The sequence below is a fragment of the Alligator mississippiensis genome, chromosome 1, assembly GCF_030867095.1.
Source record: "Alligator mississippiensis isolate rAllMis1 chromosome 1, rAllMis1, whole genome shotgun sequence".
Lineage (NCBI taxonomy): Eukaryota > Metazoa > Chordata > Crocodylia > Alligatoridae > Alligator > Alligator mississippiensis.
Window position 1 is genome coordinate 167,967,454 of NC_081824.1, and position 12,056 is coordinate 167,979,509.

The 12,056-nt window shown below is 40.4% G+C and overlaps 1 protein-coding gene across 6 annotated transcripts in view; it reads left to right on the top strand.

Moving 5' to 3' along the window:
- LTBP1 (latent transforming growth factor beta binding protein 1) overlaps positions 1-12,056 on the top strand; it is a 363,058-nt gene that overhangs the window by 195,451 nt on the left and 155,551 nt on the right. For all 6 annotated transcript variants that reach the window (XM_014600068.3, XM_014600069.3, XM_019500580.2 and 3 more), the window contains one exon: positions 1,109-1,180. In XM_014600068.3, the coding sequence (XP_014455554.2) occupies positions 1,109-1,180 (72 nt within the window). The remainder of the gene's footprint in view (positions 1-1,108; positions 1,181-12,056) is intronic.

Here is a 12,056-nt window from a genome sequence, read left to right on the forward strand (position 1 = left end):
AATGTGTTCCATTCAAACAGTTCTTTGTTAGCTGATAGCTTTGTATTGATGAAAAACTATTTTTAGACATTTGGCCCAGTTAATATGTAAAAAAATATTTTAAAAGAAAAAATAATTAACTAAATGTAAGGTGTATCTGCTATATCATTCTTACTGTGTAAATATTTTCTTGGCACTTGCTAAAGCACTTGTGGGTTCAGAATACCAAAAGTTTATTCTTATATGTTTAATAAAATGTAACATGCTGCCAAAGTGTAACTTTCCATTTTGACTGTATTACAATTACTCAAAAAAGAAACTTCTCTCCATTGTATTACATTAAATTTGAGAGTCAGTGAACAGCTTTCAAGGTCTCCAAATCAATTTTAAGTAGCGAAAAAACAATAAATAAAGACAAAGACATTACTTAGATGAGGACCCTTTAGTTTGGCTAACTAAATTCAGTTTCTATTGTTATTCTGCCCTTTGTAATTGATATTAGAACATATGAATGGTCAGTAAATGAGACTTCTAAAACACAAAAGATTAAGAGAGAAATCACAGTTGTTTCCTTTCTTGTAGTGATGATTGAATGTTATAAAAATATAATGTTAGACTCCTTATTTTTCCCATGGATTTCAAATACGTCAGATGTATTATGATGTAGGCAGCAGCATGTGCCATAGTTAAGGTTTCAGACAAGTTCTTATTCTAACAATTATTTTCAGTAGTTTATTTATTTCTCAAACAATTAGTTTTCAAGTCAAAATTTTGCAGCTTGGTCTGTCCTTGAAGCTGGTGTTTGTAGATGCTTTGAGCAAAAATGAATCAAGTATATATGACAATGAGTAGAATAAAAACAAATTTCTTAATTTCAAACTATTCTAATTGTTGTTGTATCTGAGATGCAGGATTTGATTGGATAATTAAAGGCAGTAGCCATACATACACAGACAACTGAATTTGCATGTACGTCCTTAACTTTGATATTTCCTGACTCTAAAGTGATTGCCCTGAGAAAACCTGACAAATATTAATGTAGGATTTTTTAATACTTGCATAGTAATTTAAGTGTTGGGCTTTCTAAATAAATATGTTACACATTGTAATAACTAACCATTTTTTCCAGCTTATCCAGGATACGGTCAAATGCTGGAATGCCCTCAAGGTTACAAGAGGATCAATGCTACCTTTTGCCAGGGTAAGATATTTGTCATGAATTAACCTAAGTTCTTTTGAACAAATCTTATGAGCTAAACTAATCTATCTGACTTATATTAGTGTGACAGGTGTATCAGTCCCCACCATTCAAAGTAGGACAAGGGATTCTGCACCCTGGGCAGGGACAGGAGCCAGCTGCCGATGGGGATAACAGCTGGCCAGCAGTTGCTATTTTTGTGCCACCCCCAAATCAGCTCCCGTGGCTGCTACCCTAGTCAGCGCCCTCCCCTCTGGCCCCTCTGTTATGCTACTGATTCAAAGATCTCTTCAGTGTTAACATATTTATTGTACACATGAACATATACAATAAAAAGTGCAAAAAGAAACCAGACAAAAGTGGTAATATAGGATAGATTTTCTAAATTGCTGTTAGCGATAGGGTTTAATCCTGTCATTGATGCAAGGTATAGCTCTATTACATAGCTTGGATCCAAAATAGTGCAGAATATAGCATGGCAGCAGAACCCCTTTTATACTCTATGCCCACTGCTTGCAAGTCTAGGAGTCATCCACACAGACAGGGATCGAGTTGATGGCATTGGTACACATGCTTGCGCTGCAGCACCAGATGCTTTTAAAAGCGCTTGGTGCTGTGGCCCATGCATTTGTATAAACAGTGAAATGCACATCAGCTCTGAGATAATGGCAGCAGCACACTTTTGAACTAATACACATAGAAGGTGTTTTAGTTCAAAAGTGTACCGCTGCCATTTTCTCAGCGCTGACGTGCATTTTGCTCTTTATACAAATGCATGTGATGCGGCTCTGGGCACGTCAGCTTGCGTGCAGAGCAGATTCAAGACTCAATTGATTGAGTCTGCTCTGATGTGCTGGTTCTCCAGCATGTTGGAGCAGACAAATGCATGCGTATAAATGCCCAGAAGAGATGATGAAGCTGCATTACAAATGGCAAAACCAGGCAGCCCAGTGGTAACGGGGGCATGTTTTAAAGCTGGCCAGCGCAGCCCATGATGTCTTAACCTCAAAGTTGGAGATATGACCTCAAATGAAATGCCCCTCCATGCAGTGTTGCAAGGCTATGTACTCCTGTGTGATATGCTCGCTACCATTCCATGGAGGCCTCCACACATCCACAGAAGCTGACTTTGAACTGAGTGGGTTTTTCAGATAATTCAGTATATCACTCTGAGGCTTTAGACAGCTAAAACAGGCCCTGGGGCTTGTTTGGTGGCAGAATCAAGCCTTTAATAAGGTAGAACTATGTGAATTCAAATAGAAAGTCTTTGACATTTGACTTCACTGAACTTTTCCTATTTTCATTATTTAAACAGAATTTTTACTTTTAATTCTATGTTTTCTAAACCGCAATAATTTTTTCTGATAAAATTTAAATATTTTCTTAAAGGGTTTTGTTGTTGTTGCTGAACCTTTTTCAGAACTTTTTCTGAAGTTCTTTAAAGCATGACCCACATTTTATTTTTTGCCCATTAATATATGCTGTTTAAAGCACTCTGGAATATATATTTTTCCATCCATCACCAAATAATTATTTTCTATATGTGTACTTTAAAAAAATTGTGTTTAGAAGTGAATGGGAACCCAGTGTCATTATGCTGTTGAGAAAAATGGTCCTGATTCTGGACTTATTTATAGCTATATTACTTTGGTAGTTCCATTTATTTTAATATAGTTTTTCCCATTTTACATTTATTATAACCAAGAGCAGAATTAGTCCTCAGAAAAGAGCAGTTCCTAGCTTCATGTCTAAGAAGAGGTTAACCTCTAGTAAGTCTTTGCAGAGTTACCCTTCAAGTCAAGCATATACATTCAAAAGCATGATCTCACTAAATACAGTGTTAGGCAGGAATGTCAATTTAAAATGAATTTGAATTCCTTATCGGTATTAGTCAATGAAATTAAGCAGAACTTTCCTTCCTTTGATTTTGTACAGTCCATACATCTAAAATGACTTACTTTGAAACTTGGAGGCTTTTGATTTAGTTATCTTCAAGGTTATAAGGCTAGCACATTTAGGGCATTTTCACAAAGTGGGTGTAAGTGGCTGCAAAGGATCTTTCTACCTTTGGACTGGTGAATGGTGTAACAGGCAAGGGATTTGCAGGCTGTACCAAGAAACAGGGGAAGAAACACAGAGAGAAAACAAGCAGATATTAAGGAACATGGTGGAGAGAACTGAGCAAGGAAGGAAGACGAGAGGGAAGGGTGAACTGAAGTCTCTTAATGGTGGTTTTGGCCTGTGGATATATATAAAGGCTACTGGTTTCATTGCAGGGAAACAAGAAGCTGCCAAGATACACTTTGAGGGAGGGGAGAATAAGGGGATAACTGGTATTAAAACCCACGTAGCAACTTGGGAAAATGTAGTTAATGTACTTAACAAAAAAATCATCCAGTTATGAGAAGATACACAGTAGCCAGCCAAGTGAACAAGTGGTTGTACCAAAGGGCAAATAGTGCTGCTTTGAAGAACACAAGCAAAATTTTCAAAATCTGCCACTTCTATCACATGTGAACCATTATTAGAGCATTTCTCCATCAGACTGTGGCATACATGCTTCCTGACTTCTTAACAGCAACACTGTGCAAATCCCTCGTTCAGGTTATGGGTTTGAGGCGCTGGAGGAGAATGATAGCAGAGAAGGTAGGGTTGGGTCAGACGACTGGGGAAAAAAAGAAATGGAAAAGGTGTAGAAGGGAATGATGTGTACCTGCAGTCAGACCTGTGAGGGCAAGTCGTGGATACCTAGTAGAAGAAGGTGGAGCAGAGAAAAAAGAAAGGAACAGAGCAAGACAGCAGAATTAGAAGCCAAATCTTGAGGACTTCTTCCTGATAGAGACATATGAGGATGAGACATATAGAGGCCAAGCTTTTTATTAGACACACATGTTCCACACACTATCTATTAGACACACATTCTCCTTAACCATTTCTGGCGAAACTGCCTGAATGATATTGCCAGAATAGGCATCCTGGCTATTAATTGCAAAGTCTTTCAGCGTCTGCAAAAAGTGACATGATCTGCAACGCAGCATTATGGCTGTCTAAAGGAGAGGATTCAGTATCATCCCCAACCCTCTGAGCTTGTTATGGTGGATAAAAAGGTAATAGTATTTGTTACCAGTGTGGAGCTAATATGTAATAAATTTGGGCATACCAAGATGTAACAGTTTTATGAGTACTGTACATAGGTGGTCACTGAATAAAAGTTATTGTTGGTTTTTGATCTCGCTTTTTACTACAGGTAGTAGACTATTAATATATGTCTACAATGGTCAAATTCAATGGGAACTACATATAAAGATAATGCAATGGCTTCTTTGAGCCAAGGGAGTGAAGAGGTGAAGTTGTCAGGTTTGTCTAGAGAGCTATTCGTGAGCTCTGGCAGGGGATCAAGTTGACACAGTAAGAGAGACCCTATATGAGAGTCTCTAGGGAATTAGTATACTCATGGAATACAGTAAGCTAGAAATGCATATACTGTAGTCTGTTTTATTGTTTTTATATTTGCCTCAAACTACTTATATTCTGCAGAAATAACATATCACTTTTAAGGAGGTTGGTTTGTTACTAATTGCCCCAGACAGCTTCGTTTACCCTCTTGGGAGCAGCCGTGAGGAGCAGATGTGCCTTTTTAGTAGAATGTGGTTGGGGAGGCAAGAATCTAGAGAGAGCTTGCTATCCACACGACGTAAACCTTGAGGATGCCAGCAGCAATGTTGAGATGGAAGGCCTGTGGAGTGTTGCTTGTTGGATGTGGGGAAAGGAGTCACATGTTTGCTCAAAAAATAGGAATGAACTGCAGAATGGGGAATAGTCAAGTATACCTATGCATGCGCATATTTTCATGTTAAATTGCACCTTTCTGAAAATTATGCTGCCAATATGCACTGGTGGTAGGTGCCAAAGCCCTGCCAGAGTAAGCAATACTAGAGATGTGTTTTAAACTCCTTCCCACAGTCAAACAGCTTCCTAAAAACTGGTGTTGTATTCAGGGCAGCCAAGAAAGATCACCCCTTTTCTCCCACACATCATCCAGCTCTCAGCATTTTTGAAAATTCTGATCTAAGTCCCTAATCAGCCTTTTCTGTTCCATTTTGTTTTTGCAGTCAAAAACCTCCTCAGTTTACAAAGCCAATGTAGTATTACTGTGATTAATAACCAGATCCTGATTATTTCCTTTTAACTGAGTGAGCTAATGTAATGAAACAACTCTCTTACTAATGTGTGTTGGATAACAAAGAACCATCTGTGTGCACTTCCATTTGAATAGTTTAGTATAATTGCTATCAAGCTAGTTTTCCCCCTCATTAATGCAGTAATTATCTTTTCAATGGATGATTTATTACATATACACACATGAAGACCCCAAGGCTGCCTTTAAACTGAAAAGCCTATTAGCACAGGTTTATATTATTTGTCACAACATACAAGGCAACTCTAATTTCTGGTTCCTAATTTTTAAATAGGTTTAGGATTATATTTACTGTTTTTTCATTAGGATAATGGTTTTCTTGGGAAAATAAGTGGGATAAAAGAGCTGTCAAAGAGGTCAGGAGGGCAGAAATTAAGTTTGGAGGGAGGGGCTTTTAAAAAAGAAACTGACACATTGCTCTTTAAAATTTTGCTTTGAAGAATTATAAAAATACCTGGATATTTGTTGCTCCTCAGTTAGCTAGATAGCTGTTTATACTATGGTGCAGTCCTGTGAACATTTGCAAATGTACTTAACTTAAAGACAGTGAAATCTCATTGACTGTTGCTAATTCCCCGCTGTCTTTGGGAATGTACTTAAAGTGAAGCACATGTGGAATGGTTTATAGAACCAGGGTGCTTATTTGCACATTAATGGTTCAGCCAAATTTCACCATCGTATACATGGTTCTGGACTTCAGGATTTGTCTCACTGATTTCAGCAGCGGTTTCAGATAGATTTTTGTGATCATATATACATTCCTGAAATATTGGATTTTCCAATAGGTTATTTAAACCTGTTATGTTATATCCTGGTCATGCATGCTATGTATATCTCATGGATTTACCCCTTGATATTACAAGACTTTTCTTACAAGCTCCTTTGATCATCATTGAAAGGTTAATGCTAACCACCAATGGTATCTTGATTACCAGGGTATTTTCCAGTGCCTAAATAGGAAATAACTTCCATCAAAGGGTATTAAACATTATAGCTACAGGTGCAAGCTCCACAGTAGGACTTCCTAGGCCTCTAAATGCTGGAAACTATAAGAGGAGAGGGAAAAGGGCAGAGCAGCCTGCATAATCCCTCACAAATGCTCTTCCCCATAGCAGTATGCTCTATGCCACTGGGGTATAGAATATTGGACTAGATGGACCTGTGGTCTGACCCAGCATAGCATGTCTTATGTTCTTTATCTTCAGTGCTGCTATATGTTAACTGCTGCCAATTATTATGCCTTCGTTAAATGTTGCTATATTTTTTAAACCTAGTAAAAGTTCCCTAAATTATTGGGTGTCCCAGATAATATATTGTTCCAATGTTTTAATTGCAATCAAAAGCAAATAGGAAGTAGGCCTGCGTGAATAGGGAACTATTCAGTTCAGATTCAGATTTGGCCGATTCGGAGGACAGCGATTCCATTTGGAGATCTGATCGCTGTTCTGAAACAATTCGGCCGAATCAGCTTTGGAAGATTCGGAGATATTCGGTGATTCGGATTGGCCAGGGAGAGGTAGGCACAGCTGAGTGGATGCAGTTTCTCCCACAGCTCCTCTGGCTGTGCCTGCCTCTCCCTGGGTGGGGGGAGCCGTGGGAGAAGCCCCCATGGCTGCCCTGCCTGGCCCATCCTCCGGCTGTTCTTCCCTCTGACCCAACAGGGGGAGCCGCAGGGGCCTGCTGCCGCTTGCCCAGCTGGGGGGCAGGGGCGCGCGATGCAGGCATGGGTCACTCCAGGTGGCAGCAGGGCATAGCCCCAGCTCCTAGCACTGCTGTGCCTGCTGGCACGGCAGGGGCAGGATGCAGAGCTATGCCCTGCTGCTGCTTGCCCCTTTCCACCTAGAGCGAGCTGTGCCCACATCCTGACCCTCCCCCCTGCCCAAGTGGACAAGCAGCAGCAGGGAAGAGCCCCTGCTCCCAGTGCTGCAGCTCCCGCATTCCCGGTCCTTGCCCCTCTCCCTGAGTAATGCCCCCCCTGCCCTGGCTGGGCAGCTTGTCCCAGCCCCCATCCCTCCCTCCCTCCCCATTCCCCAACTCCAACAGACTTACCAGCTGGAGGCAGCTGTCAGCTTCCTGTTTAGTCTATGGCCAAATCTCCTGATTGCCTGAAGCTTTTCCCGAATCGATTCAGATGCTTCAAATCAACTTGGAGCTTTTACTTGGTCTCCCAGTTCAATTCAAATTTGGAGATTTGGTCCCTGAATCAAGGTGAATCTCCTCCAAATCGAATCAGCTACTGAAGCTTTGCACAGCCCTAACAGGAAGCTAGTGCACTATGGCCCTTATGTTCAGAAATTGCCCAGAATCCACCTTTTAACCAGCAGGCTCTTTTAGGTTTCTCTACTTGGAAACGTGGCAATGGAAATATCCAGAATTACATGTCACTTCTTAAAATCTCAGTTCTTGAATTGTAACTGAATTAATCTAGGCCTGTGTGTGGCAGCATGCTGTTTTTAATTAATTATGTTTTAGGAGATCTAAATTAATTTCTAGGTTTTGATCATGTGTTATAGAATCATTGAACAGTAGGATTGGATAGAACCTCAGGTAGTCAATTAGTTCAACCTCCTGATCAAGGCAAGATTGTCCCTTACTAAGCCACCCCAGTCACACTGTTGGTTCATGTTCATGTCCTCTCTGGTCCTTTTCTGCAGTACTGCAGTACAGCCAGTCATCTCCCAATCTCTATTTGTGCATGTGATTGTTCTGTCTGAAGTGTAGGACTTTGCATTTGTCTTTGGTGAATTTTATCCACTTGATTTCAGTCCATTTCTCAAATTTTATCAAGGTTGTCCTGAATACTAGCCCTACCCTACCAAACATCACCATCTCCACTGAACTTGTTGTCGTCTGCAAATTTGCTAAGTGTGCAATCAGTCTAATTCTTCAGATCATCAGTGAAGATAATACTGGACCCAGTTCAGACCTGGGGAAACCTACTTGATGCCTCCTTCTACCTAGACATAGAACCATTGATGACTACTCATTGAGCACAATGATCTAGCCAGTTATGTATCTACCCTGCAATTATTTCATATAAGCTGTATTTCTTTACTTTATAATGAGACTGTAGTGGGAGATAGTATCAAAAGTCTTGCTAAAGTCAAGATATATCACATCTATTGCTCTTCTCCTGTCCACAGAGCCCATCTTCTTGTCATAGAAGGAAATCAAGTTGATCAGGCCTGATGATGAATCCATGTTGGCTGTTCCTAATCACCGTGTTCTCCTCCGGGTCCTTAGAAGTAGCTATACTTTTTGGGAAGTGCACTATAGGTCCAAAGTATGAGATAGTACCACTCTAATAATCAGCCACCACCATTACCTGGTGCTTCTGAATCCCATTGCCACAAGGATATGGCAACACTGCAGCTCACCATCCCTGGAAATGTTCAAGAGAAGGTTACACAGACAGTTGACTGGGATGGTTTAGTTTAGGGGTGATCCTGCCTTGAGCAGGGGGCTGAACTAGATGATCTCATGAGGTCCTTTCCAGCCCTACTTTCCCATGATCCTATGTTTATTTTCATTTGCCAGTTAGGGGATTCCATTTTAGTGTAGACTGTTCTTAGCTGCATCTGCTATTTGGGGCCCAGTCCTAGATTCAAATTGATATATATTCTAATCCATCCTTTCTGATTTAGGTTTTTCTTGCACCTAGTATCCATCCTTCATTGCTGATCATGAAAAAATACTAATCTTTATAAGGCCTCCTTTCTGTGTAGACATTTATATTAGTTTAGACATTTTAGAATGCCAGGTTCCCTATACAGTTTGGGGAAGGACATTTTTCAGAGGTGCTTTATTTGTACTCATGTTCTCCTAGTGTGTGATACAAGAAAGAAACTTACAGAGGAGGTACTGAGAACATACTTCCCTGGACTTTCATTCTTTCTTGTTTAGATTGAAGGCTTTGGATGGGTAGTCAAAGCTTGTTTGTTCCAAGCTTCTTGCATCTGAAGATCTTTCCTCTTTATAGACTAGCCAATCTAGAGACAGTGGGTGTTTTTTCAGCAGCCTGGAAAGGAAAGAAATAGAAGAGCATGAAGTCACCAGCTTTTCTGTCAGAGTGAAACTCTAAGTCAGACATAAATCATGTGATAGCTCCCAGAATCCATGAGGTGTGTTCAACAACACACAACTACTTTGAATATTATTTTTTGGTTTATTTTATTTGATTGCTGGTTTCTGCAGTCATTGCATAATAGGATATCTTTAAGGTACATTTGTTTCATGTTTTCAAGCTTTTTCTAGCACCCATAAAAAGTAAAAAAAAAGTGGTGAGAGGTGGGGGGCGGAGTTCTCACATACACAGTCTCTTAATTCCAGCATCTAGGGCTTTTAGTAGAACACCAGGGGCCAGGTTCTCTGCCACCTATTAGGCATGCAGGTAAATTTAGTGTAATCCCTATTCTACTCTGTTCACGTCTCTCAAAAACTGTTAATACCAAAAGTATGTGGGTCCTCCCTTTCCTTGCTGGCTTTTGTGACTCATTCTTAAGGGTAAATATAGAGTTTATTACAGAAGTAGAATCACTAATGGATTTTCAGGAACTTAAACAGGATAGACAGTGTGGGTTGTTGGATAGACAATGCTCACAGCTAGGCTTTCTGTTTCTGAGTTCCCTTTCTAGATCGAACATTTCTAAGAGCCTTCTTGGTTCCTAGGCTGATACTCCATAAGGCTTTGCACATTTGCTTTTTATTCTCTGTCATCCATTTGACATCTTTAGTCACAGGCTGCAGAGAAAAATTTCAGAGAGAGTAATTGAAAAGAATGGAATGGAATGTTCCACTTAGTTCCTAAAAGGTCTGTATGGTCAACTGAACTGTCAGCCTGGGTCTTTAATGCAGACTATTTCTGTGCCGTGTATTTTTTTACTAAATGACTTTCAGCACTTTCAGAAATTATGACCTAGAATGACACAGACTTTGCTATGAAGCATTTTCTGTCCAAGACAAAACTCATAGATTATTTGAATTTTTGGAGTCCCATCATTAAAAGAAAAAAAAGTCACCTTCAATAAGTAAAGGCTTATTAGAATTTACTATCAGTATCTGGCCCATTTTACTTAGTCCTTAGTTAAATCTCTTTACTAAAGAAATTTAAATATATTTCCTTACATCCATTCAGTGGTTTGTCGTCTCAGCTGCAACATGATAAAGACCAAAGGAGGGAGAACTTCTTGACAGCTACTTGGTGAGGAAAAAATGAAAAATCAATAACTTGGGAAAGAGAACTTATTCCCTAGTCAAGTTAACCTTAAGAATTGTGAGCTTATCAAATTTGGTAGTGAAATTCTAAATCAAAGACCAATCATGTGATGAGCCTTGGGTACCAAGAGAAACAAGAGGTCCTCTTTTGTATAGCTAGATATTTATGAGGGTATGTCTATTATGCTGACCATCTTATCACAAGAAATTTAGGCTCCATTTCAGCAAAGCATTTAAGCCTGTACCTAGATCTTCCTGATGACAAAGAGATTTACTTTTACTTTAAATTCAGGGCTTGCTTACATGGTTGGCTTACTCAGGAACTACTTTGTTCCTAAACTTGGAAAAACTCCATTTTAATTCAGGTAGAAAAATCTGCCCTGTGCAGGCAAGGTTCATCTTTGTAAAGATGACTGCCTTCTTTCCAAAAGAAATTTCAGGATTTGAGATTCTATTAACTTTCTTCTATGACAGCTTTAGAGACTAATTCAAATCATCCTTCATCTATGAGTCCTGTTAACATGTTCCACCTTTAATCTGAAAATGAGACCTTTCTTCCATGATGTCAACTACTTAAACAGTCCTCCTAATTTCTAGAAATCTTTCCCAGTAGTATTATGAACTCATATGTTCCAGAATATGGAGCAAAAGAAGCATTATACTTTAAGATTTACAGTTGATGTAACGAAACGCATGTGTACAGCATAAACTTGAAAATCTAAACTTTCCATTACCTTCTGTGGAGGAATTTCTTAACATTCTTATCATAAATCACTTACATAATACATAAAATAGAATATGAAGCCTCTTATAAAACAGATAGAGAGTAATGTTGCAACACTAAGAATAATGTTAGATTAGGGCTGTCCAACTAAAAGCCTTCAGGCTGCCTGTGATACAACCACCACTCCACTCATTGCTCTTGCAGCAGCTGGGGTCTCTGGACTCTGCCTCCCTCTGGCTTTTGATTCTTGTCCTGTTCCAGGGACAGCATGGTGCAGACAGAAGGTGCTGGGGTGACCATGCTATTTATTTTGCAGAGGACAGTGCCAGGCTCTGCAAAGGAGGGAGCCAGACTGCCCATTCTGTGTGCTACAGGTGGGATGCCTATGTGATGTGCTTGGCTGGAATGGGGTGGGCAGGGGTCCCGCACATGTGGCCAGGAGGAAGGGGGCTGCCCACAATATGGGGCAGACTGCCTCCATGGTGTTTTGGGGCTGGGAGAGGAGGCTGTGTGTGCAGTGAGGGGCACCATGGGCTGTGCATGTGGCAAGGACAGAGTTAGGCTGCACATATGGCGAGGTGGGAGGAGCTGAGTTGTGCACATGGTAGGGGGGAAGCTAGGTCGGAGCATGGTGAGGGGAAGAGGCCAAGGGGGTGGTCCCCAGGGCACGCATCCCCCACAGTGTGTGGCTCGCAACAGCTTGGAAGATGGACAGCCCTCTGTTAGATCATTTCACAGTGTTC